We start from the raw sequence: 27,161 nt of genomic DNA, 5'->3' as shown, positions 1-27,161 counted from the left end.
GCTGGAATGCAGGATAGGCTATCATGAGTTCATTTTAGCAGAAAAAAAAATCAAGCTACTGTCCTTCTCTGACATTGCGGAATGTAGTGGCTGATACTGGGGCGCTGTGTGACAGGGCAGCTAGTTGCCATCAATGATTTCAGAGATGAGAAATGACAAATTCAATCCTGTTCCCAAACCTGAAGTCAGCACCACCCTTCCCAAAATGGGGAGGAAAAAAGGAGATACATCATCCTCACACCGCCAAATGACTCCTGAAGCCAGAAGCAAAACTCCCTTCCTCTTCCTGAGTGCCAAAGGCCCTCACTGTCAGCTATCATAGAATATCAGGGTTGGAAGGGTCCTCAGGAGGTCATCTAGTCCAACACCCTGCTCAAAACAGGACAAATCCCCAATTTTTGCTCCAGATCCCTAAATGGCCCACCTCAAGGATTGAGCTCACAACCCTGGGTTTAGTAAGCCAATGCTCAAACCACTAAGCTATCCCTCCCCCACGCCTCCCTGTCGCAGAACTTCTAGCTTCTACCTGACACCTGTACAATGCAGCTTACATTTTTAAATACAAAGGTCTAGTACAGAACAGAAAAAAAAATGTCAGCTTGGGTCTTGTGTAAAATAAGCTGAATTTATTATCAGAATAAACATACAACACAGATATTATATTAACTGGAATGAGGAAGGGCAGTTGGGACTTAGGGGTCAGAGTCTCAACCGTCTGGAAAGTCTATCACATAATTCAGGGCTCCAGGCCAAATAATCTGGGTCTCTGAGTATTGCAAAGAACCCAGGGCCTTGCTTATATTAGTGTGAATCAGGAATAGCTATACTGAAATTAATAGAGATACACAGATATATGTTTAATAAGGATTATATACAGAATTTAATATTTATTTTTATACAAAGGTTGCCATATTTAAGGTATTCAGCACACACTTAATATAGTAGCTGGAAAGGAGCCGTGCCTACTTGCAAAAACATCACTTAATCCTAACATATGATTGTGATACTTCCTGAGCTAACTGCACCTCTGACCTCTAGGTGGCCCCCTTGAGGGCACTCCACTTAGGCTTCTGGCTATTACATTTCTCAGGGCAGTAGCCTGTGATCCTCTCCCTCCAGACTGGGGACCTACATCTGCAGATTCCTGTAATTCACATTCAGGCCTCACCTTAGTTCAGCACAGGCAGTCCTGTTCTCTCAGGGGTAATGACAGGGTTAACCAGTGACTAGCCAGCTCTCGTAAAGCAGAGTACTATTTATTCGGTGAGACAGATATGGCAATTTCTTGCAGTATCTTTGGCAGATCTTACTGTATTAATTTTATGAATCATTTTGGGCCAGAGATTGTATGTAATTTCATGGGAGAGAGTAACCACACTTCCTCCAGGAACTAAGAACTGTGGGGAATGATTAGGCAAATTCACTCAGGCTGTAGCACCTCCAGAAAAGTACCACCACCTGGAGATGCTCACATATAATAGTTCAAACTGGATTCTCCAGACACCAATAGACAAAGAAAGGACTTTTGGATAAATAGCTTGAATTTAAACTAACTCAGGCCTGCTTTCTGGTCCTATCAGGTCTCAGGGTCCAGCCATCACTTGTGTCTGGGCAGGGACCCATGTCCCACTGCCTTCTGACCAGGAGTCTTAAGGCCGCACAGCCCCCTGCCATACACTGCAGTAACCCCAGAAAGCCAGTCTACCTAATAGCCAGCACCTGTGCTTTGCTTTCTCTCCAAGGGCTATGACCAGCATGGCTAAAAGTTACAAGTTACCACAAAGCTCTCTCTCAGCAGAAACTTTTCTTCTTAGGATAAAAGCATCACAGAGAAGACACAAAAATCAATACCTCCCTATTAAACATAGCAAAATCTCCCATCTACAATCCAGAGCTCCAGTTCCAGAGTGTTTGAACCATGTGGTTCCACCCTTGAGGAATATGAAGGAAACTAAGCCTCTGACTGAGGGATGCATTTATGAGGGACTAAAAGAGGTCTCAATGGCTCACACTGACATCATCCTTTCTTTTCCTGCAATCCCTTCTCACTCACATACCTTCCAACTTTAGCAACAAATGAAGCAGGGATCCATCTCCTTCAATGCACTGCCCTGATTCATCCTCAGAACAAGTCCAACCTGTGCACTTAAACAAACAAGGGGTGCTGAGCTAACAATAGTATGTGATCCTGTAATTAAAGATTGTTTTGTAATGGATATGAATTAAGGTCTTAAGTGCTTGCCTTTGCAACCTTAATATTCTTTTAAAATATTTTGTGTCTGTAATTTCCTAGGTTTTTATTAAAAACAAACAAACAACTGAATAAACAAATTCCATCATGTGTACTCACATGGGTCATCAGCAGGACGGGAAACTTTAGATCCACCATGCAGACCTCTGCCACCTGATCTAACAGAGTAACTGATAGCAGTAGAAGGTTGTCATTGTCTATGTGGGTCAGCATACAACACATCATTAACCTGTGGAACTCCTTGCCAGAGGCTGTTGTGAAAGCCAAGATTACAATAGGGTTCAAAAAGAGAACTAGACAAATTAATGGATGACAGGTCCATCAATGGCTATTAGCCAGGTTGGGAAGGAATGGTATCTCTAGCCTCAGTTTTGCAAGATGCTGGAAATGGACAACAGAGGATGGCTCACTTGATGATTACATGTTCCGTCCATTCCCTATGAAGCACCTGGCATTGGTCGTTGTTAGAAGACAGGGTACTGGGCTAGATGAACATTTGGTCTAACCCAGTATGGCTGTTGTTATGTTCTTATTAGAGGGGCATGGGTCACTTTGCCTATGAGTTTCACAGATATTTGCTGACAGAAGAGGAACGGTGAGACTCAGGAATCATGGGTTCCATTCCAGGCTCTGGAAGTTAGTGCTCCCTAATGGGCACAGACTTCTACTCATTTCAACACCCTCCCCTGCAGCATGACTGCTTCTGTTCTATTTCCTTCAACTTGTCCTTGTCCTTTTCCTGTCTCTTCTCCATCCCTGGTTCCTTGTCCCAGTCCCATCCTCCTCATCTAGCTAGTCCCAATTCAATTTCTCAAGCTTCTCATCCCACTAAGTTCCCATCTTCTTCATAGCAAGTCCTAGTTTCAGGTCTCTGGATTCCCTGGTTCAGTCTCCTCTCCTCACCCCCAACTCTCAGCCTCTTTTCCCACCAGTCCCAGTTCTCTCCTTCCTGGTTCCTCATCGGATCTTTCTTCCTCACCACCACACTGGCCTCCAATCACCCCTTTCCCAACCAGGTTCCTCATCCAATCAGACTCCCCATGTCTTTGTCCCAGGTTCTTGTTCCCATCTTTATTCTCAGCCCATCAAGTTCTCCCCCAGTATACTAGCTATTCCTCAAATCTGTCTCCACTGCCCACTCACGTCTTTACTCTGCCCCACTGGTTCTTAGTCCCAATCTCCTTGCCCAGCCAGTTGCAATCTCTCCCCCTGCAATGGGTCTGCATCTAATTATAGTCTCCCTCCACCTACTAGCTCCCAGTCCACTCTATTTTTCCTTTCCATCTCCCAGTTTCATCCTCATTGCCCAACCAGTGCTTGTCTCTCACACCTGCACCCAACTTCCAGGTTCTGCCCTTCATTGTCATCTCCTTGCCCAGCCAGTACTATTCTCCTTCTGCTCCCAATCTCCTTGTCCAGCCAGTCCCAATTTCCACCCCCATCCATAAACTCTTTGTCCCAATTTACTCTGTTCTCCCCTCCCCCTGCAGATCTGGCTGTTATCCCCCTTTGAACCAGGCCATTTCTTCCACCATGCTGCCTGGGCCCAGCAAGCTCATTGATAGCACAGGACAGACAGGCTCACTGCTCTCAGTTTAACCACCCAGACCTGGATCCAGAATGGCCTATAACAGCAACTGAAAGGCTGGATCACGCTCATTGGAGAACAAATCTTCAGGAAATTTAGCAACTAAAAATGTAAAAATCTCTACTGAGCATGTGTGAACTGCAATTTTTCAAAATCTTATAATTTGCCAAATTTGGGCAGATTTTTACAGGGACAGGAAAGAGTATACCCCTGAAACAAAGGATACTCCTTTGCCAAATTTCAAGTCCATGGTCTAAGGCATGGAGGTTAGAACTGTTCAAAGAAAAGGTCACTAGAATTTAACATGGGCAAGACAATGTATTTTCCCTATCTTTGTTCTTGGAAACAGATGAAATATATTAGTCAAAATTTTCCAAAAGAGTCAGCAAGATTATAACCTATTGAAGATGGGGTCTTAGAATAGGAATAATAGTGACCTTATTATGAGAGGGGCTGGAAACAACATCTATTATTAAGATGTTCCATCTAAAGATCTTAAAGCCTTCTGCATACTTTACCAAATATGAAAAAGGACATCCGTTTGGATATTTCCCTTCAAGCAGATGAAAGAAGCAGAAGATTTGCTTCTTTGAGCCACAGTGTGTTGATGGGAGAGCTAGTCAGGAATTGTCCATTGGAATGATTTTGCAAATGAAAATGCAATTTCATCAAAACAATTTTTCCTTTTGCTGAAAAAAATTGATTTTCCATTAGAAAAATTTGGAACTGATCAAAAATGTTTAATCTCAAGTCAGTTCTAAAAACATTAAACTACAGTCACATTGCCTTACAGAAATGGGAGTTCTGGCCAACATTTTCTCTCATGGGCCAGTCTATTTCTTCTGCATCATAGGTGCCACATGATTAGATGCATTATGGAAGGTGTAGTCTGGCCAGGGAGCTTGGTCCAGATGAGAGAATGGGGGCCAGAACTACAACTCCCATAAGACAATTGGGAAACACAGTTTAATGTCAAACTGAGGTTTTACAATCCAAAACAAAAATTTCTCAGGAATGCCAAAATATTTCATGACTAAACAAATGTGGACGTTCTCAGAATTTTGCTCAGCTCTAGTGGGATGGGTGGATTGAGACATTACATCTATCTAACAAACCAGCTGAAGCCCCTCCACATGTCAGAGTACCACAGGTTCTCAGACTGCCTCGATGACTGTTTGTCCAGTTGCTTAAGAACAGCCCAATGTGTTGGCACCCAGGAACATTGCATCTGCATTCTCTCTTAACAGGCTATGAGGGGTTGTAACTCGCTATATATTTGAGTTTATTTGTACATTTTGCCTGTACTGATTGTAATCAGCAGTCAAGTATTTTGGGATACTTCATAAAATGGAATATATTACTTCTACTTAAGTAGCAGCAACTCTGTTTCTTAATATAATGAAGATACATTTCTATTTATAACTCTTCGTTTCACCATCACAGCATGCTACATGAAAGCCTTGTTCTACAAGATTTTATGGAAAGCCTTTTTGAACACTAATAAAAAGTGTACTACTTTAAAAAAAAGGAACATTGCCTGCAAAACAGTGATTGAGAAGCAAACCTGCCAACAAACTGTAACCATAATCTTGAAACATTAAAACAATTTCAATAATTTTAATAGTAATGATATGAAACAGTGTTCATACAGCTTTGGGCTTGTCTCACCACCTAAGTGGGGACGAGATAGCTATACAAGAAAAAGAAGGCACATCCAACTCATACCAAACCAACCATGACTTTATTCCATATGGCAGATTGCACAATGCAGTAGAAAAAAATATAAATCATTTTCCTTGCAAAAAGATGTAGACACTGTATCCCCAACATAAAATACAGGATATTGCTTTGTTTAGTGGAAATAAAAAAAAAATAAACGGTCATTTCTGGGTGAGAAAATAATGTGTCATTATTTTCTTTAGCTAAATAAAATTGTAAGTGCATAAGGTTTTGTAATCCATTTTTATCTGCCAGGGAATAATAAACGATTACTTTTCTTCAGAACAAATAATACCTTCTAGTACCTAGTATGTGTAACTGCCAAATTATGTGTGTTAGCATTTACCAACGCCCAGGAGTTCATAGTTAGTCTAGGAAAGATTAGATTTTTATCAGAAAATATCACACTGTACACATACAAATCAAATGGCGGAGAAAACAAACACCCATTTCTTGTTGGCAAACCTTATTTGCTGTCCCTACATTGCAGCTTTCCTAGTGGATAGAAGTCTCTGCTGTGTGCCACAGCTAGAGAGGATACAGAGAACAGAAGGTTTGCAGCAGGTTTTCAGAGCCCACACTAGCCATGGCCTTTGCATTCCCCTTCTCCCCATCTCCCTTCAACCTCCTTGTTGTGTGCATGCTCCAACAGTTCAGTCCAGGAAAGATTAGACAACATTTGTGGCTTCAGAAGAATGCTATTGATTTCCACAGTGACAACATCTATTGTTATAGCATGCACAGACCTTAAATAAGATTGGAGCCCCACTGTGATGGACGCTGTACAAATTACAGATAAATGAAAATGTCTATCCTGGAGGGCTTAAAAGACACAAAACAGATGAAGGGTTGAGGATAAGGAAGACATAAAAGCAAATGAATATGGTGAAGAATTGGCAAAACTCTGTTATTTTTCTTTATTATTTTTTTTACATTGAAGGTAGAAAGAGGGTGAGAAATGGCAGGGATGGGTAAATTAATAAGAACGAGGGAGTAAGAAAAGAAAGGAAGGGAAAGAAGAATAATCACTATAATAGCCATAGTCAGTAGACAGTGTTTTGTAGGCATCACAGCACAGGTGAGTTATAAGAAGGGAATTGGAAAATAAGGCAGTGGATGAATGGATAATAAGAACATAAGACTGGCCATACTGGATCCATCTCATCCAGTATCCTGTCTTCAAACAGTAGCCAGACGTTTGAGAGGGAATGAACCAAGTAGGACAGTTACTAAGTAATCCAACCCATCATCCAGTCATAGATTCTGGCAGTCACAGGCTTAGGGACACCCAGAGCAAGGATGTCCCTGACCATCTTGGCTAACAGCCATTGATGGACCTATACTCCATGAACTTATCTAGTTCTTTTTTAAACCCAGTTATACTTTTCCCCTTCACAGCATCCCCTGGCAATGAGTTCTTCTGTACTTTGTGTGAAGAAGTAGATGTTTTCAGAGAACTATTCACTATTACTCCAAGATCTCTTTCTTGAGTGATAACAGCTAATTTAGACCCCATCATTTTGCATGGAGAGCTGGGATTACGTTTTTCAGTGTGCATTACTTTGCATTTATCAACATTGAATTCCAGCTGCCATTTTGTTGTCCAGTCACACAATTTAGTGAGATCCCTTTGTAACTTTTTAAAGTCATCTTTGGGCTTACAAAACTACTCAAGAAAAAGTTATCAACTGCAAACATTGCCAGCTCATTGTTTACTCCTTTTTCCATATGGTTTTATGAATACGTTGAACAGCACTGGTCCCAGATTCTTGGGAGACTCTATTTGCATCTCTCCACTGTGAAAGCTGACCATTTATTCCTACTCTTTGTTTCCTAGCTTTTAAACAATTATTGATCATGAGGACCTTCTCTCTTATCTCATGACTGCTTACTTTGCTTAACAGCCTTTGGTGCTGGACCTTGTCAAAGGCTTTCTGAAAGTCCAAGTACAACTATACCAACTGAATCACCCTGTCTATATTTGTTGATACTCTCAAAGAATTCTAACAGATAGGCGAAGCATACTTTCCCTTTAGAAAAGCCAAGCTGACTCTTCCCCAACATTCTATATCCATCTATGTGTCTGATAATTCTGTTCTTTAGCACAGTTTCAACCAACCAATTTGCCAGGTACTGAAATTAGGCTTACTGACCTGTAATTGTCAGGATCACCTCTGGAGTTTTAAAAAAAAGAAATCAATTCTACATTAGCTACCTTCCAGTCATCTGGTACAGAGGCTGATTTAAGCAATAGTGAATACCATCTAGTCCTGGTGACTTATTACTGTTTATCAATTTGTTCTGTATCCTCTTCTACTGATACCTCAATCTGGGACAGTTCCTCAGATTTGCCACCTAAAGATGGTTTAGATGTGAGAATGTCCCTCACATCCTCTGCAGTGAAGACCGATGCAAAGAATTAATTTGCCTTGTCTTCCTTGAGTGCTCCTTTAGCACCTTAATTGTCCAGTGATCCCACTGATTATTTGGCAGATTTCTTCTTTCTGATGCACTTTTAGTTTTTGTGTCTTTATACTAGTTTCTCTATAAATGCTTTTTTGGCCTGCCTAATTATACTTTTACACTTGACTTGCCAGAGTTTATGTTCCTTTCTATTTTCCTCAAAAGGACTTTACTTCCAGTTTTTAATTGATGTGTTTTTGTCTCTAACTGCCTCTTTTACTCTGTTGTTTAGCCATTGTTTCTTTTTTTGATCCTCTTATTGTTTTTTTGGTGGGGGTACACATTTAGTTTGAGCCTCTATTATGTTGTTTTTTAAAAAATTTCGATGCAACTTGCAGGCATTTCACTCTTGTGACTGTACCTTTTAATTTCCATTTAACTAGCTTCTTCATGTTTGTGTAATGCCCCTTCTTGAAGTTAAAAGCTATTGTTGTGAGTTTATTTGGAATTTTCTCCCCTACAGGAATGTTAAATTTAATTATACCAGGGAGTTTTCCTTCTGCATAAAGGGCAAAATAGAAGAAAGTGCAAAGATATTTGAAAGTGAAGCTGACTGGTGGATAGTAAAGGCTGAGAACATTGCAGAAATAAAGGCAGGGGCTGGCATCATTATAAGTTATTAGGGGAGCATCACTGAATGGGGTGAAGGGTTTAAAAGGTGAACACAAAGAGGTGAAATCCTGACCCCATTGAGATCAATGGCAAAACTCCCATTGACTTCAGTGGGGACAGGATTTAACTCAAAAAGCTTAAGTTTGATGTGGAGATGAAAAGGGAGCCACTGAAAGCACTGATGGCATGAGGTGGGCAGAGCAATGAGCCAGGCAGATGATCATTTTGAGTGAACTTGAGGGGGGCAAAGTTGCAGTAGTCCAAGCCAGAGAGGAGGCGGTTACAATAGTCAAAACATGAAATGAGGACAATTTGGAAGAGAATTTTAGCTGTTTGGAGAGATGGAAGGCTGGATTTTAGAGGTATTGTGTAGGAAGTATCAATGTGTTTTAGACATGGCCTGAGAGGGCCGTCAAAGATGATACCCAGGTTATGTGTATGAGCAACTTGGAGAAGATGATGGTGCATGCCGTGACAGAGAAAGAAGATGGTATAGGGGAAGGCAGGAAGGGACCTGTGGAGAGACTCCAAAGATGGCTGGAAATGTAGGTATCAGATTCACTGAGGAAGCAGAAGTAGAGCTAAGAAGATGGCACAACTAAATGAAGGAAGAGTGATTTTGTAATGGAGAAACTCAGCATGATCAGGAGACTTCTGCCAGACACATAGCACAAGAACAAGAGCTGAGAAAGTGAAGTCAGTGGAACTATACTGATTTATTCCAGCTGAGGATTGCCCCTGTCTGTCTATTTGAGTGCTAAGAGTAGACTTGATCCTGTGGTACTTATTCAGGAAAAACTCCTCATTGAATTTAGTGTAGATGGCCCAGGCCTCTGGTTGATGGTCCAGGATCTTGGGGGGATCCACAACCATAGAGGTAGATGGCCCAAATCCACCTTTGATAAAAGAATGATGAAGAAACTCCAAGAAATTCAAACATGGCATTTCCAGTCCCCAGCATAGAAATAAACTTAACAGAGGGTCGGAGGAGGGGGGTGAGTAGCGGGAAGGTATTTCTTAATGGGTGGGAATTTCAAAAGCTCCTAAATATGTTAGGCACCTAATTCATTTTGCTGCTTTTCAAAATCCCATTCATAGACTTCAGTGGAAGCTGGAGCAGACTAACTCCAGAAGTTTACATTTGATTACATTAATGTGAGTTTTACTTAATTTAGCACTACAGTAGTAGGCCCTCTTTGTGTATGGAAGGTACTTGTAGACAGAAGTCAGAGGGAAAAAATATCAATGCTACAAGTTCCTAGACCAGCAATGCATGTGGGAACCAGTATTTTACTTCCAAATACACTCCATCAGGCATTTTTAAAAGTATCCATCAACATGGCAGCAGGCTACAGATATAAACTTCAAACAATGCATACATTTTGGGGACACAAATTAAGTAAAAGTCATCCAGGTAGCGATGCATAAGCAGTATAATTGTTTTGCCCATCGGTATACTTATTTATGGTCCCTATCATCCATTATGGAAAGCTGAACAGCACTAAAGTTGATCAATAATTAGTAGTGACAAGAACAGAAGGCAGCTTATTGTAAAGTATTATTAAAACAATTGAAATACAGAAATCATTTGCAATATTCTGCTTAATTCCTAAACGCTAGATAAGATTAATTGATAATTAAAATAAGAGAGTCTGGCAAAACAGACAGAACATGGATTTTCCCCCTCATAATGAATCCCTGCATTATCCAAAAGAATGTTGCCGTATTACATGTCGCAGAAAATTGAGAAAATACAAGAAGGTAGAAAATTACCTGTCTACAGCACAGTTTCAGATTAAGAACAATTCCATAATAATGAAGGCTGGGGGCAGCTATGGTTTTGCCATTATTTAAAATGGCATTAGCTTTGATCTCAGTAAGACAGACATTTGTTTTAAAATGTATCTTGTTTTTTAATGTGAGTACCTACATTTGGGCTTCAATTATCTTTATTCTAATTATTTGTTTATTAGTGTTTTCTATGGGGCAGCCAGTGTGTTAGATCAATACAACAAAATACTCGTGAAAAGTCACATCCATCTTTGCAGCAATACATTTTCTGACCTTTTCCAGGTATAAATTATAGTATTTATACTATAGCACATATATTATTGGACCACTGGCAACTGTAACATACTTATTTATGTAGATTAATGGCATTTATTTCATGCATGTTTTCTTGCATAAGTTAGTTTTAATGAACTGATGGATCAGTTAGTGTTCTATTAATAACTAACTGTCTATACACAGACTATATCAAATTCTAAAAATAAGCAACTGATGTTAAAATTACACAATAAATATTATGTCAGCAATCTCATTAGTGTGTTTTGAAGATAAACCAAGTCATCATTGGGCTGGCTATACCGTAGGTCAATGGAGTGGGATTGCTGGTTGCTAAGGAATCTGGGTTTTAATTTTCCATAAGTTTATACTTTCTCTTTTGACATCATTTTTAAAATTTAAATAAAAGGTGAAATGTTCTTGTTCTGGACCTTGTTATCAAGGTTACAACCAAAATGGGAATTTTGCCTGAGAGAGAAATAAGATCAATAGAATGAAAATGCATAGTGAAAAAAAGTGTTCACAGTTATTTATTACTAACCTGGTATCGGCTGAGGTGTTAACACCACCGTGGGAAGAGGCCTTGAGGCAGTAGCTGGCCTAGATATAGCCATAGCTACTTGATTTGTCATTAAAAGAGGCTTCTCGTGTCCCTGGAAGATTCTTGATTCCTCAGGATGTATCCATGCTGAATCCAGAGCAAATGCATTATTTAAATATATCTGCCAAGGATAAATAAAAAGTATGTTGAAGTTGAAGACAACATAGTTTCATTGCTTATTGTTTTCCTGGTTTTTATGTCTTTGATTCAAGCTCTTATAGCTATATATACACGTTTGTAGCATAGATCATGTCTCAAATCACAAATGGTCTTATAAGACTAGATTGATTTATGTTTCCTAACTATTGGTAGGGTGTGATTATCTAACAAACAAACTAGCTCATAATGGGACTATCCAGTTTAGAAAGTACTGCCAAAAAAAAAAATCCAAACCCCACAGTATGAAAGAACAAGGCCAATCCTACCCCAGAGACAGCTATGGCAGAACAAATGTATCTACAACATTTGGTAGCCCAAGGTTGTTCCAGTGAGGGCTGAGAGATGGAGGAGGTGAAAAAGTGACTCATATGCTTAAATTTTCAAGGCCCGAGGTTGCAAATACTGTGTGAAATCCTGGCTTCACTGAAGTTGATGGCAAAACTCCCATTGACTTCAGCTTTGACGGGATTCCAGCTGCTGAGTCCATTTCTAACAAATTTATATAAATGTGCAGTCAATAGCAAGGTGTTGCAAGTAGCCAAAATATGGAAAACACATCAAAACCAATTATTTTTGGTGGTACAAACATATTTTACCTGACTTAATACAGAACTAATGTTAAAGCTATTTTAGTCTTTTTCACTATTTAAGAGAACTGCTGATTTATACCTTCAGAAACAGCCTATTTAGTGATCAACTTTTTATAGCATTAATTTTTCGAGAGGATTTTTGCTTGACAGATTGCTGACCTTGTCCATGCCATCACAGTTTACAAAACTCAATGTTTTCCAGTTGTTATGATAAGATCTTAATATAAAAATGTCCCATGTAAAGCTCAGAGTTACCTTGCAATTAGGTAGTCTCTTATCTCTCCAATTTTTCCTGGCATGAGGTGGAACAGTAGATGTGTATACATGTGGGAAGATAGGAACAAATTCCACACTAGAAGAAGGTGAAAATCCTATAACTGGAGAATGAGCTCCAAACATCCACTTAAAAAAAGAAGAAATTACAAAATTAAATGAATGAAAAGTATTCTACAATAAATCAACCAAAGTTTGTACACACTGCATTTAAAAAGTGAATTTCAAACTAATTTAATTTAGCAACTTCTTTAGTCTAAACATTGGGTTTTCTAAAAAAGCATTATTGTTCAGTCTCATATGTATTGTGTGCCACTCAAAGCTAAACTGCTATAGAAATCTACAAATAGAAGGCTCAGAGTTAGAGTACCTAGTCAATGCTATTACTAATCACCAATGTACTGGAAAAAAAATCACATATAAATAGAAAACATCATCATACAAGATTGTGTGTGTGTTTCTGTCTCCAGAGGCAATGGAAAAAACAAAGACAAGGCAGAATATGTGATTTCCTGACTCTTGAGTTCTTTGGACAAATATATTGATATTGTAGAAACATTTCTGCATTTCAATCAAATTTCCTCCCACTTCAAAATAATTGATGTTATTCTTCCATTAAACACAAGAGCATGTAGCTTTTTCTCCTGCCCACCCTCTTTCAAATCATTAAGTTCCAAAAGACATTCATAGCTAAAATGCTTGACTGGAAATCTCTAAATAAAATTAATCTAAGATTATGAAGTTCAAAGTTTTATGTGAAACAGCATTAAAAATACAACAGAAGTGCTAAACTACTATGAAATTAACATAGCTATTAATATCTAATACATTAAAATTTAAGATGACCATTAAAGCTGACCAGCAAAAGTTAATTTTAAGTGGCCTTACAATACTGACAAATAATTGAAACATTTATCAGAAAGCACCACTGAGATGTATTGCTTACATTAATATGGTTCAAAACATCTTAGCGTCTATTGTATATCTATCTATAAAAATCAAAATAGGAGAACTGAATTTAATGGCCTATATTGTTAGAGTGCCCCTTCATTACCAGCCTGCTTTTTCCATAGCAAATAGGAAAAGATCAGAGGATTAAAGGATGAACAAGACAAGCCTTAATGAGCCAGTGCATGAGCCATCCCCCACCCCCTTCTTTTATTAAGAAACAAATATTGCAGGTTTCTAAACATTAAGGGGAAAAAATCTAGTTCCTGGACATTAAATACCTCTAGTGGCAGCATCCTGACACAACAACATAAAAACATGTTGCAACTGCATCCAGTTGTATTTTTTAAAAAAATATATTATGGATCTTGGAAAAGCCTTATGGGACATTCACAAACATTATAAAAATAGGACTGTTCAGGTGATCAATCAATGCCTTATCTCTTCTAGTAGGCCAAAATTAAAAATGGCAAGACAACTTTGTTTTAAAGCAAGAAGGAGAGACAGGCTTGAGTTACTTGGCTGAATGAAAGACACCCTTATATCTTTATCTTCCTCTTATTTAAATGGGGATAATAAACGCTATTCCTAGCCTGCTCTTTCGCAGCAATTATAAAACAAGATGATTTTCTATGGAAAATAAATGCCTCTTCCTGGAACAAATACACTTTGGAACCGACCAAAACCAGCAATCTGTTCATTGCTCAGCCCCAGCATTACGGTTCTCTTTGCAACGCAGTCAACGCAATCTCTGCTCTCTCAATCCTCAGCTTTTTACACTCGAACTCCCGCAAACTGTGGAATGCCATTGACCAGCTGTACGGCCCAGACACTTAACAGAACATTAACTCCTAGCACACTGGAGTCTGACCGCAGGGATTGCGGTTCTATACGTTTTCAGACACACAAGTCTGTAAAAACACACAGGGTATGTGGCTTAAGTACGAAGCCACACGTCCGGAATCCGAAATAAATTCCCATGAATAGTTTATGCGGGTTCCCCCTGCCTTTGAAGTCTGACACAGACGGTGCAGACAGTTACTAACGGATGCGCAGAAACCGTGTGGGTCTGCAACAACCAGGGCTGTGCGGGGCAACTTCAGCACCACCGCGCGTTGGACAGCAGGCAGAAGTTCTGTCCTAGGCTTTCTGCCCAGGCAGTCATCACCGCATCCCCTCCCTCTGCCCCCCCCCCCCCAACCCAGCGCCTCACGAGCGTGGCTTTTTTTACTGACCCTGAAAATGACACGCACGAACTTGCGTGGACCAAGCCGGCTGTGCTATTCTAGCAGCACTTCGGGAGTCCAACACCCCGATCGGGAAAGGGGGGGGGGGCACAGGGAGGGGGAAGGGAGGAGCGGGGAACCGCATTCATTACCTGCCCATCCAGGAAAGGATACTGGTGCACGGCAGGGCGCTGATCTGGCGCAGAGGGCACAGAGAGAGGCAGGAAAGACTCGCAGGGGACTTGCCAGCCGGGAAGCCCCTGGAGCAGAGGAGCAGGGTGGGGAGGGTGCGGCGAAGAGAGCAGAAGTGGAGGGGGCACCACCCCGGCCCCACCTATCCTGAAGACCCCAGCCGCACTCGGGACCATCCAAATCCAGGGAGGAGGTGGGGGCTCTGCATTCATCTGCCAGAGGAGAGGCTGCTGCCGCTTGGCTCTCGGAACCGGGAGCATTCTACATGGTACGGTACCGTCCCTCCGCTCGCAGGGCTCGCCGCCGGGACGCGCAGGGGCAGGCAGCCGCGGGAGCGGGAGCGGGAGCGGGAGCGGGACCGGGACAGCTCCGCCGAGGGGGCGATGCCCCTCCGTGCCCCCGCTAGCTCTGGCGGCTGGAGCAGCGGCGGCAACACCAGAGCCGAGCGCAACTCCGCTCCATTCAGCGGGGCGGCTGCTGCCAGGCTCCGCCCACTGCCCAGTCCTCCCTCCCCTTCTGCTGATGCATAGCGCGCCAGGAGACACCTACGGGGGCGGGGGGCGCAGCTGGCCGGTCTCCGGCAACGTCCCCTCCAACTCCTTCCCGCTCTGCGTGCGGACGGCAGGACAGCCCAGGGCAGCCTCTCAGTCCGCGGGCTGGGGGGGGGGGGGGGGGGAGGTGGGAGAAAAAGAAGGAGGGGGGGAGATGTGTAAAGGAGGGGAGCTGGGCTAACGGGGGGGGATCACCGAGGGCCGCTGCCTCAGAGGGGTGCAGGGAGAGCCTGGAGCCCGCTCCTCTGCCTTGGGAGGCAGCAGGGGGAGAGGGGGCTGGCGGGGAGGCCCTGTCCCAGCTCTAATAGAAGCGCCCCCCCCCACACACACACACCCGGATAACCCGGCTGAAGGTGCCCCTAGGGGACACCGCTGGGCACTCGGTCCTTTCCACCGTCAGCTCCCCAGAGAAGGGGACGCGAGCGGGGCGGGGCCCTGCTCCCAGGAGAACACCGCTCCCAGGCACTGAGCAAAGGGGCTTTCCACCCTGCCCACCAGGAACCCCCTGGCTGATCACCGCCCCAGGAACCGGGTGACAGGTAAAGCTGGTGGAAAGTCAGAATTTCCCTTTCACAGAAATAGCGACGTGTTTTCATTTCATTCCAGGGAAAGAAAAACAACAAAAGTTAAAACATCAACGTAAGTTCAAGATTTCCTGCTGGGGTGATCATAAAAATTGTTGGGGGGGGTCAACGGCAGTGTTTTGTTTCGCCAAAATTGAAATGTTTTGTTCTGATTTTGACTTTACATGTTATATTACATAATGTTTAAGAAAATTTGACCGAAGTCATTTCAGAACTTGAAAAATGCCACCCTGAAATGAAACATTTTGCCCTTATAAAAAAAATAAAAAAATTGCCAAATTGCCAATAAATGGTTTGATGAAACAGCATTTCCCTATGGGAAAACAAAACAGACAAAACAAAACCTTCTACTGGAAAATTTCTAGCTAGCTCTAGTTATAGGTAGTCTGGGTTTGATGCAGAGATTTTCTCTTTTAACACACCTGCTTATAATTTTCTAAGCAAGTGCTAAGTTCCTGGGGGACTGGACATTGCTACAAGTCACTGAACATTTTTACCAACAAGTGGCTGATCTTAAAAACTCTTATCCACAGTTACTGATAGAGGCAATGCACCCAGCGGTTAGGACATTGGATGGGAATTCAGGATTCTTAGGTTTTCGTAGTGGCTCTGCCACTGACCTGCCACAGCCACTTCATCTCTTTACGCATTTTCCCTTCTATCCTGTGTCTGTCTATTTAGACTACTAACTGTTTGAGACAGGGACTGTCTCGTACTTTGTATAGCACCATGAACAATAGGACAATATTAAACCATAATACAAATCAAATAAAAAAGACACAGCAAACAGGCCAAGAACTAAGTTTTCACTAGAATGTACAGTGCCTTTGAAGAAATTCAGGAAAAGATTACAATAGAAAGCAAAGATACCCTGGCCCCTAGAGTGTGTCCAAGTTTGGGCTGAGGTACTTTAGATACTGCTGTAGAGAAGGCGCCTGTGTGAGGACAAGTCTTCAGTATCCTAGAGAGGCCCACCTCTTCTAACAAAATGAACAACGGGAAATTGCTCCTTCCTATCAAAAACATGCAGGAGAGAGCTTAGGGCTGGCGAACATTCCTTCAGATCCACCAGTCAAGGCGACTGAATCTCCCTGCTCCCCTCTCCCTCCATTATCTCTCTTGCAGAAGATATTTAGTTCCCAGAACCCACATCCATCAGGGAATTTGTCAAAGGCACAGGACCATCTACACAATAGCCCAGAGTCATGGCAGCTCCAGAGCACCTCTGCCTTCCACCTTACCCCTACCTCTTCTGGCCCCTTCTCTGCACAAAAGTGAATGCAGCCTCATGCTATATTAATGTTTTCATAATTTTTTTTAACTGATGGGAGAATAATCCACCTCCAACTTCCCTTGCTCCCCTAGCCTCAACCTTCAGAAGTGCAATGCAGATGGAGAAGGATGCTGTAAAGGCAATTTAAACCCCATGGGAAGATCTGAACACAGAAGGTTCTCTCCATACATAGATGGGGGAGTGTAGTCCAACAGCCAAATAATGTATATAGTCCCATAAAAGTCAGGAGCTTCATTTAAAAAAACCCAACAACCACCACCCAGAAGCATTCCAAACTCTCAGCCTCTCAGCCATGTTCTCTTATATGGGTCTATTTTCTGATCTTTAGTACATATATCATGCCCCATGAACATTATTTTCTTCTTCATACAAGTGAGCAGCTCCCACTATAGACAAATGTATCAAGAGTTTAACTGTTAAAGAAATGCACTTTCAGCAGCACGTTTGGTGCACCGCCGACCTCTATTGGCACTATCAGTTAAAAACACATAAGTGCACTCCCACTATTCCTAAAACAAAATAATATCCATGGCCACTAGTTATTCAGACTTATCTGCTATGTTTTTCCAAAGGATAAAGGAGGGCTTCTACATTATGCTGCTAACAACATTATTTGTTGCATATTTTTAAAATTAGACCTTCAAGATAAACACATGAAAACGTCAGATATTCTGTGGTCACATTTAAAGCTTTGATGATAATTTAAAGGGAGTGGTGGAGGGTTGACAAATTTTAGTGTGTTGATTTAATCAGGGGTTAAGAAAGAGGGGGTGTGAAAGTGTGTGTAGGGGGAAACCAGAGTTCCTATTCCCCTGCTAAAAGCAGAGAGGAGCATTTTCGCTCTCTCTAACTCTCTCTCCTCCTTGGCTTGGGCAAGCACCCCTCCTCCACAGCACCTCTTCCTCTCTGGTGGGTGCAGTGAAAGCTCCCCTCCTGTTTCCATCTACTTTAACTACTAGACTTTTTGCTGCTCAGTCGTTTAAGTTAACTGACTGCTTTTTCCCTGCAAGGCATACGCACATAATAAGGGTCAGGAAATAACATATAGATAAGAGAACATTTAAATATTTTAGTGCCAGAGTTATTTTGTTGTACACACACCACTCCACATTTTATATTAACACCCCACACTGAGCCCAGAACCAGAAAAAGCAGTAGACCTAAGAGGTCTGAATCCAGCATTTCAGTCTTTTTCACTCACAAGGTGTTCAGTATTACAGTGAAATAGCAGGTGAAGAGCTTGGTTTGTAGTAAATGTTGTAAAATAGCTGTGATTTGGGGGGGGCAGACATTGTCTGTGCATATTCTGTTTTTTTAAGAGGCACTCTCTTCCTCTTTGCACCTTTTGGGTTAGTGTAAGATAATTATAAGGTTCTCAAGGTTTCAAGTGATCTTTAATAAAAAAATAAGTAAATAGAGTTGTGGATAGCACAAGTTATTTTCTCCCATAAACAGCAAAAGTTGAAAAGAACCATAGTTCTCTTTGAACATATTTCTCTCTTATGCTCAGGGGAGAGGTTGTTTCTTCTGAGGATTTTTTTCTATTTGAAAAGGATGCTGTTCAACTCCTAATTGTGGGTATTTGGTTTTTATCTCACAGATCAACATTTTTTCTTAAAAATAATCACTAGGGAGTCCAAGATTATCTATAGAAAAACCAGATACTAATCGTCAAAAACAGTTTTATTATTCAGATGGCTAGAGATCACCTACAAATAAACCAAAATCATAAGGCTAGATATTCCATTGCAGCCAGAATATTTCAGTATAGTTGGAGGACTGGGGCAAAGATTTTCCCATCTTTGTGCTCTCCTGATTCTAGCAATAGCCAAGCACCAGTCTGATCCTTGATATATCATGAAGTTTCTCTATAGTGTGGCCAGCAACCCATGGGCCAAAGGGCTATTCCATTACCCAATTCCTGGTGTACAGGATGCCTCAACCATACCCCTTTTTTTCTGGGATTACTCCTTATGCCTGGAGTGATGGAGGAAACAGCTGTATAGAACTGAACCAGCTCTGCCCCTCCAAAGGATTATCCTTACAAAAGAGGAATCCTCAGATAGCCAGGTCAAATGATAGCTAGAATGAACACAGCAAGGAATCTAGTCGGTAGTCCTGGTTGAAACAAAAACTCTTTCCTTGTACCATTAATGTTCATGGGAGTGTCAAAGAGCATACCTGCTCTGCAATACCCCTTGCTAGCCTGCATGGCTCTACTGAGGCCTGCCTTAGTTTGCTAATTCACACCTTGAAAGGTCCACAGAGTCCGGATTTTCAAAACATTCCTCTTTCTGGGGTCCAGTTTACTAAGGCTTCCCCCAAAGTCTTTCAAAAAATGCTCAGACTTACAACATTTTCATCCCAGTTTCAGCTAGGACTTTCCTCCCTGCAAATCTGTCTTCTCTTTAAGGGTTCGTTTCTCTCACCTCACTCCCAAGATGAGCACAGCTCCTCTTCTCCAAAGGTCTGTTTTGGCCTCAGAATTCAAACAAATAAATGATTGTTTGCTTCTGTACAGAGTTAGGTAAAGCCATTCCTCTGCAAGTCTGTGTCATTGTTCTCCACCAGACTACAGCTTAGCCTTCTCCACAAATCTTCCATGCTATCTTCTCCCTGCAAACTCATAGCCATGCAGGAGCTTTCTTTCTCCCTGCAGTGTCTGTAGGCCTCTACCAACACCAACTTGCAGCAATCTCCACTTAACTAGTGCATTCCCTTAAACCTAGCTGATCAACTTAATCAGTCCAGGTAAATTGGACCATGCGCCTTTGTAAAGAGGCCAGTAACCATGTGACAGAGAGGTACAGTTAAGGCCCTGTGCCATCAAGCTGAAATTGTGTATCCATATGTATTTTGCCTTGCTCCTTACTACCTTCTGTGTTCTGTATATGTATTCTCTTTTCTATCTGGGTTGTGGGAGGGAAAATTTAATCAATAAAGATGTGATTCTAAGGCTTATTTCCATAAAAAGAGGGACAGTTGTAGTTAGCATATTGAACTAATGTTACATAAAGTTGTGGGGGATAGAGGTACACGGTATGTCATGCTACATAGTAATTGTTTGTATTTGTCTTCATTCTCCCTCCTCCTGAAAAAAATCCACACCTCACATGTTATTATGGTTTGTCATCTCAGGAAAACTCTTGCAAGATTCTAGTATACACTGTTAAATGCTAGAAATGTGTCTTGTTTTTAATTTGTTACAAATATCAGCATACCCAACCAAACATTTTGCTGATCTTAGACAAGAATGCTTTGTTTAAAACAGATAGGTGAGAAAGCCACTTCTGCTTTTAGCTGATCAGAATAAAGTCTATGATAGTGCATCATTTGGTAGAAGAGACACATTCTATAGCCTACCCTCACACACACAAATATCAGTTGCTTTTTCACTCAGGCTTCCTCCTCTCTAACTAACTAACTAAATCAAATAAAATTGATGTGCCTTTCCTCTCTGTACCTGGGAAAATCTTTGGTTGTTATCCAATCTAATTGTGTAGCAGCTTTATAACATGCCGATATTCAAGAGACTCAGCTTTATGGAAATTTAGTACTGTCATTCTACAGGCTAGGGGAGGATGAGGTAGTTGCAGAAGTGAAAAGCTTGATCACCTTAGAAAATCCTAATTACACTGTTCTCATTCTGCCTTTCTTGATCAATCCATGGAGTGGCAGTGGTGTTGAGTTTGGCTGAAGCAGAGAAAAACAAACACCCCCCTCCCTCCCAGTAACAACTTCCAGATGGCCAGAGGTTACTAGGGAACAATCCCAGCAACAAAATAGGGCTTGACAGGAAAACTCACACCCTACTCTATAAAGCTAATATTCAAAATATTTGGACTGAATTCACCCTTTTGACAAAACTCTGCACCCTGAACTGAATGAAGCCAGCATAGTGGTGGAGTGCCATGCATAACCAAAAGAAAGATCTGAGTATAATTTCCACATCTTGGCATCATGCCGCATACATGAGTTCCCTTCCTTAGGGTATGGTAACCCACTGGTCATTGCAGTAGTAATCCTTCTCAACTATTCTAACAACATTAACTATCTTCAAAAAGATCTCTGTCCAGTACTTCATGCTAGAGGAAATTCACAACGATGCTGCTAGTTGGTCTGTTATTAAGATGGAAGGTTAGTAAGGAGGCCTGGGGCCTGTGGAGGTTACACAATGTTGTGTGTTGCAGCCACACTCCCAATACACCCCTTTTGCCCCCGGTAGGTTTCCATTCTAGAACTAGTGAAAGGGTCAGTGGGAGGCAGCCTTACATATGTCCTCTATGGTACCTGCACCTTTGCACTGTTCAAAAAGACTAGATCAGCATAAATGGGGTTGTAGTGGGAATGAGGCTCTCATCTGATGTTTTTGATACACGGAAGAGTGCAAGTCTGAGCAGGTTTTCCTCTTATTATGCAGAATCATGCTCTTCCGCCTTCCACAGCAGTGTAGGAATAATGAATCCCATTGTAGGAGGCGTTATTTCTTTCCCCAAAAGAGGTGTCAGAATGTTCAGCCAAATAAACAACTCAACTGACTTAATGTTATTTTGTGCTTTCTAACAACAACATAGTAATTGCAACAATTGACTATTAGGCTTGGTCTATGCTACAAAGTTAGGTCAGTGTGAATTGCCTTCTGTTGACCAATTTTTGCATCTATCTACACTCTAATTTGTATCCCATTGACAAAAGCACCCTGTAATGGTGCTGCAGTAAAACCACCACCTCAACTGGTGTTGAGCAATGGCTAATATACCATGGTCAATGCAGTATGAATGTAAACACTGCGTGACCTATGTTGACCCTAACAGTCCTCCAGCAGCTATCCCATAACACCCGATACAGATCGCTCTTGTCTCAATTGTGAACTCCATTGCACAGGAGTCTTGGAAACTGGAAACCCACCAACATTAAAACACCCTGCATATTTTTGAAATGCCTTTCCCTGACTTCCCATCTTGGTGAGCACAAAGAGCAGCTCGCCCTTGTTGTGTGCAGCTACCCAACAGACCATGCTGGTTACACATTCCAGCACACTCCAGCCTGGAGTAGACAGGAGGTATTGGATCTTCTGGGCCTATGGGAAGAAGAGAGTGTGCAGGTACAGCTATGGAGCAGTCATAGAATTGTGGCCTTCTATGAAAGGATTGCACGGGGGATGCAGGTGAAAAGGTACAATGGGGATCAGCAGCAGTGCTGTATAAATGTGAAGGAATTGCAACAAGGCATACCAGAAGGCCAGGAAGGCCAACAGTCAATCTGGTGCTGAGCTGCAGTCTATGATGAGTCGCATGCCATACCTGGTGGAGGCCCTGCCCGCACTGCGCAGACCACCTTGGATACCTCAATGGAGCCCAAGACATAGATCTCTGCCATGAACTCCAAGGAGCAAGAGGAGGGACACATGGTGGGGGTTCTGGCTATGCCTTGAGCCAGAATCTGTTTGAGACTCTGCAGTATAGCTAAGCATAGATGAGCCCATTTCAAGGAAATAAACCTCAGGTAAGCATGTGCATGCATTTTGCCTTACAATATTCAAATGTAAAGATGGTGCCTGCCCATCCCAAGTTACCAAAGACATATCTATTAATTTTCGTTGTTTTACTTGTATGAGAATAGGTAGTGGTACAACAAACAGAGGTAGAACTATTATCTGGTTTTAATTCCCTGTAGGATTAAACGGAGGTTCTAGAGCAGCTTATTTATGTACAGAGGGATATCCCTTGTATCCTCCTTAGAGATCTCAATGAAACTTTAATGGATATACTCTGCACATATGTTCAGCAAGGTTCTGCAAGCCAGTGCTGCACTGGACCACAAACCAAGAGTGTGGCAGGCCAACACTGGAGGGGCACGGAGAGGTATAGAGGGGACAGGAGAATATGGAGAAAGATCCAATAATCCCATCAAGAAAGGGACAGGGAGATGCTCCAGGACATAATGTGGCTTGTCAGGCAGCAAACACAAATGATACAAACTCCAATTGCCCTACAGGTCCAACAATCAAGGACTTGCCACCATTTTCAGTCCCTGGAAAGCTCCATGGTGACAGCTCCCTACATCCCTCAACAGTCTATTTGGCACTATGAGTTGAATCCCTACCCCCTACCACTGCACACTGGGGGACAGTAAGGACAGCCACAGCTTCACATACACTGATCTATGAGAGTCATGGTTGAGGTATGTGTAGCCAAAATGGACTGCAATTCTGCACTGAAATGGACAGAGCTGTTTGCTGCCTTTCTAAATTTAAAGTTCCATTCAATTTATTTGTGGCTGAAGTTTGTACTGTATTGTCCATATTTATTTGCACATCATTTTTTCCCAATGCTTTTGTCAGCCACTAAATATTTATTTTAAAAAAAATAAACTTCATCTGCATTAGTTCACCACACATACTATGGAACATATAGCACTACTCAACACACCCTATACTTGTAAGTGTACATCACCACAGACTTCATAGATTCAAGAAAATACCCAGTCGTATGTGTAAATATACAGCAAGCACCACATAATCCATAGCTTCAGTGGAAGACAGTATACTAGCTATATATGTGCAGTAAAACACAATAATTCATAGGCTCATTATAAGACACAACATTATAGGTATACATGTACACCAAGCACTGCACAATTCCTAACAGCCCACAAACCATCAGGGCCACAGTGCAGTCAAGCACAGTGCATTAATGTGGCTGACTGTTAAAGTGCTCTTTGAAAGCCACATGCATAGCTCCATGTTGTGCTCTTGTAATGGCCCTTGCATCTAGCTGTTCAAACTCAGCAGAAAGCTGTTCCACTTCTGCCCTCCACCCTGGTGGTAACTTGTTCCCTTTCGCCTCACTTATATTACGCAGCACACAACTAACCATTGGAATACTTTTCTTAGAGAGGTCTAATTTGTGAATAAATATCTATCAAAAGCACATTCAGTTGTCACTCCGTACCTGCAGAGCCAGTAGTTCAATCTTTCCTTGGTGCTGTCAAGATGGCCATTGTATAACTTCAGGAGCCAAGTGACCAAAGAGTAGGCTGGGTCCCCCAAAGTTCTACTAGCCTTTCAAACATCGCCAATGATAATCTGCTGGTTGGGAAAGAATGTTCCTGCCTAGAGCTTTCTTAACAGTTCAGTGTTCTTAAAGAGGCAACTATCATGCATCTTCCCTGACCAGCCAACGCAGATATCAATGAAGCATCCCCGATGATCCACCTTGGTTTGCATAACCATGAAAAAGATGTACTCTGTGGCAAGGTGGGCTGGTGCCAATATTGGGAATGTGTGCCATCTATCACCCCGCTGCATTTCAGCGGCCACATTGCTTCAAATCCATCCATTATGTCCTCTATGTTGCCAAGAGTCACAGTCACGCATACCAAGACATGATTTATGGCCCTACACATTTGCATGACAATGGCCCCCACTATTTTCCAACTCCAAAATGATTTCCCACTGACTGATAACAATCTGGCATTGCAAGCTTCCAGAATGTGATCACCACTCATTTCTCAATTGTAAGCACGGCTCTGTCCATGCTATGAAGGCAAACTCAGGACACAGATCCAGGAATATGTCCTTTCTCATCTTAAAGTTCTTCAGCCACTGCTCATCATCCCAATCCTACATTACGATGTAATCCCACAAGTCAGTGCTTGTTTCTCAGGCCTCAAAGTGGTGCTTCATTGTCTGAAGCTGCTGTGTATGCCACCAACAACTTTTAACTCTTTTTCACTATATCCTTCAGCAATCTGTCCTCAAAGAAATCATCATGTATCCCACTGTTGCAGTTCTTCTCATGGCTCCGATGATGCTAGATAAATATGTGTCCTGTATTTGCAATATGCATGAGAATAGTGCAGAGCTGTATGGGTTCCATACTTCTGTCAGAGATGTTGACACAAACAAAGCTGTGTGGGTTTGTGGGACCTTAAAAACAGGTGTAAAATTAAGAGGATAGGGATGACATTGTGGGATGGAGAAAGCTGCATGATAGGAACTTGACTCCAAGCTCCCGGAGTTCCCTGCGTGATGCATTTCTACCGCACAATACATTGGCATAATGTCTTCTGGGAAGTTTTCACCGATGGCTGCATGTGGCACGCTGGGATACCTACCCATACTGTGCATTGCCACAAAATTTCCTGAAGAGTACGTCAAGTGGTGATGCAAGCAGCGAAGTATGCACACACAAGTGATATACTAACTGTGGCAGCTATATGCTGATGTAACTTGTGTCAACCAAAGTTTATAGTGTAGACAGGGTTTGAGTCTATCTGCTGTAATACAATCATTTGTTTCCAACAGCAGTAAATATCAGATAGCTCAGAAATGTATCAAATAAACCCACACTACATCTAATTGTGCAATACTATACCATAAAGGATTATTTGTTTGATTCCAGCGAGTGATCAACTTATGGCCTGTACCATGAAGATTGATTGCCTTTATACTTTTTATTCTAGCTAGCATAACAACAGATGCTATTTTTATCCCTATATACATCTAAAATAGACACTTGACAAATCTCTCTCTTTTTTTTTTAAATAGTGGACATCAAATAGTGTTTGATTTATAACCAAATAGAGGGACTAGACCCAGAAATATCAGAAATGTTATGTACTGCACATTTTCTATGAAACACCTTCTCGTGTACAAGGATATCAATAAAGGGAATGGGGCAGCAAAGAACGAGAGAAGCTGGTGCCCAGAGACAGTGGGAGAAAATATCTGTCAGTGACTGGGATGTGGCTGGTTGTACCCAGTGGTTAGAGCAGGACTCAGGGCCAGTGGTTAAAGCCAGGAGTCAGAGCACAGGGTCAGAGCTGAAGACAGAGGCCAAAGCCCAGGGGCAGAGCCAAAGTGAGAAATCAGGAATCAGAGCTGAGGGTCAGAACCAGGGTTTCTGGAGTGAGGCAAGGCAGAAGCACATTTGGGATGAAGGCAGAAGCAGGATTGAGTCCAAGGCTGGAACAAGGCAGGAGCAGAAGCTAATGTAGCTGTGGGCAAATGCTTTGAGTGGCCAATGAACTGCTGCTACTGGACATAATAGCTGCTCTGTTGACTCTTGCAACCTATCAAGCGGAGTAGCCAATCAGGCAGCCTACTGCAGGCCTGTGGCCCAGAGACTGGCTCTGCTGCAGGCCCTGATTCCTGACAATGTCAAGGAGCTACAGCCAGACTTGTCTGGCCAAAATCTTTACATTGCAGAAGACATGCTGCTCTCAGAAACTAGCCACATATTCCATTAAAGAGAATGGAGAGGGAAGCTGAGAATCTTACCAGAAATGGCACGTAGTTTTTGCACATGGGAGTGACTATAGTTGTTTCAAGTGTAAATGTAAGTCTCTTTCACACACACAGTTCAGTGTACAATATGTATTTTACTTTTTCCTTGAGGAATCAGTGACTCCAGATACGAGGGGCTTAATCCTGTCCATACTTGCTGGGGTTGTGCTGTAATGTAAATGGCATAGCGGTGGCTATGCAGTACTTACTGAAGCCATTTTGCTAGCACAGGAAAAGATGATTTAGAATGACTGAATAATGTGTTGGGGGACACATTATTACTACTTTAAAAGGAGCTCAGTGCACACCCAACTGGCACATGTTCTGGGGCTGGGACCTGATCATGCTTTCTAATCACCAGATTGTATCCCCTTGTGAAGCAGTCAGTCATGCTAATTTTAGAGTTTACAATCTAAACAAGTGCCATACAAAGGGTGGAGTGAGAGATATACAGTAAATTATATATGTTTATTTACATTTACATTTTTCCTTGATAAATATAAAGTGTGAACTATCCATTTCCTCTACAACTATTATTAACCAGTTGCTTTCTTAGGCACACTGTGGCAGAGGTGGCTTTGAGGAGGGAAGAGATATTGATCACGAGATTCAAGAGATTTGAAGAGATATTGATCACATAGATTAGTTCAAAGAAAGCATTTCTTGTGTGGAAGAAGGCACAGAGATGTTTCTTTGAGAAGCTGAAGGGCACAGCTGGCTGTCCAGGGGATGAGGGTGCAAAGACTATAGCAGACAG

General features: G+C 42.0%; 2 protein-coding genes across 4 annotated transcripts in view; one reads left to right on the top strand and one right to left on the bottom strand.

Moving 5' to 3' along the window:
• The window catches only part of TCERG1L (transcription elongation regulator 1 like), a 327,912-nt gene that overhangs the window by 207,532 nt on the left and 93,219 nt on the right, over positions 1-27,161 (bottom strand). Inside the window, 4 exon segments of the mRNA XM_073354780.1 lie at positions 11,239-11,419; positions 12,303-12,449; positions 14,647-14,910; positions 14,913-15,231. Of these exon segments, the coding sequence (XP_073210881.1) occupies positions 11,239-11,419; positions 12,303-12,449; positions 14,647-14,910; positions 14,913-15,231 (911 nt within the window).
• Positions 14,651-27,161, top strand: part of LOC140914936 (uncharacterized) — a 136,574-nt gene continuing 124,063 nt past the window's right edge. For all 3 annotated transcript variants that reach the window (XM_078853844.1, XM_073354027.1, XM_078853843.1), the window contains exons 1-2: positions 14,651-14,954; positions 15,844-15,876. The gene's annotated coding sequence lies outside the window, so the exon portion shown is untranslated. The remainder of the gene's footprint in view (positions 14,955-15,843; positions 15,877-27,161) is intronic.

Source organism: Lepidochelys kempii, chromosome 7, assembly GCF_965140285.1.
Source record: "Lepidochelys kempii isolate rLepKem1 chromosome 7, rLepKem1.hap1, whole genome shotgun sequence".
Lineage (NCBI taxonomy): Eukaryota > Metazoa > Chordata > Testudines > Cheloniidae > Lepidochelys > Lepidochelys kempii.
This window is presented reverse-complemented; position numbering and strand designations above follow the sequence as displayed.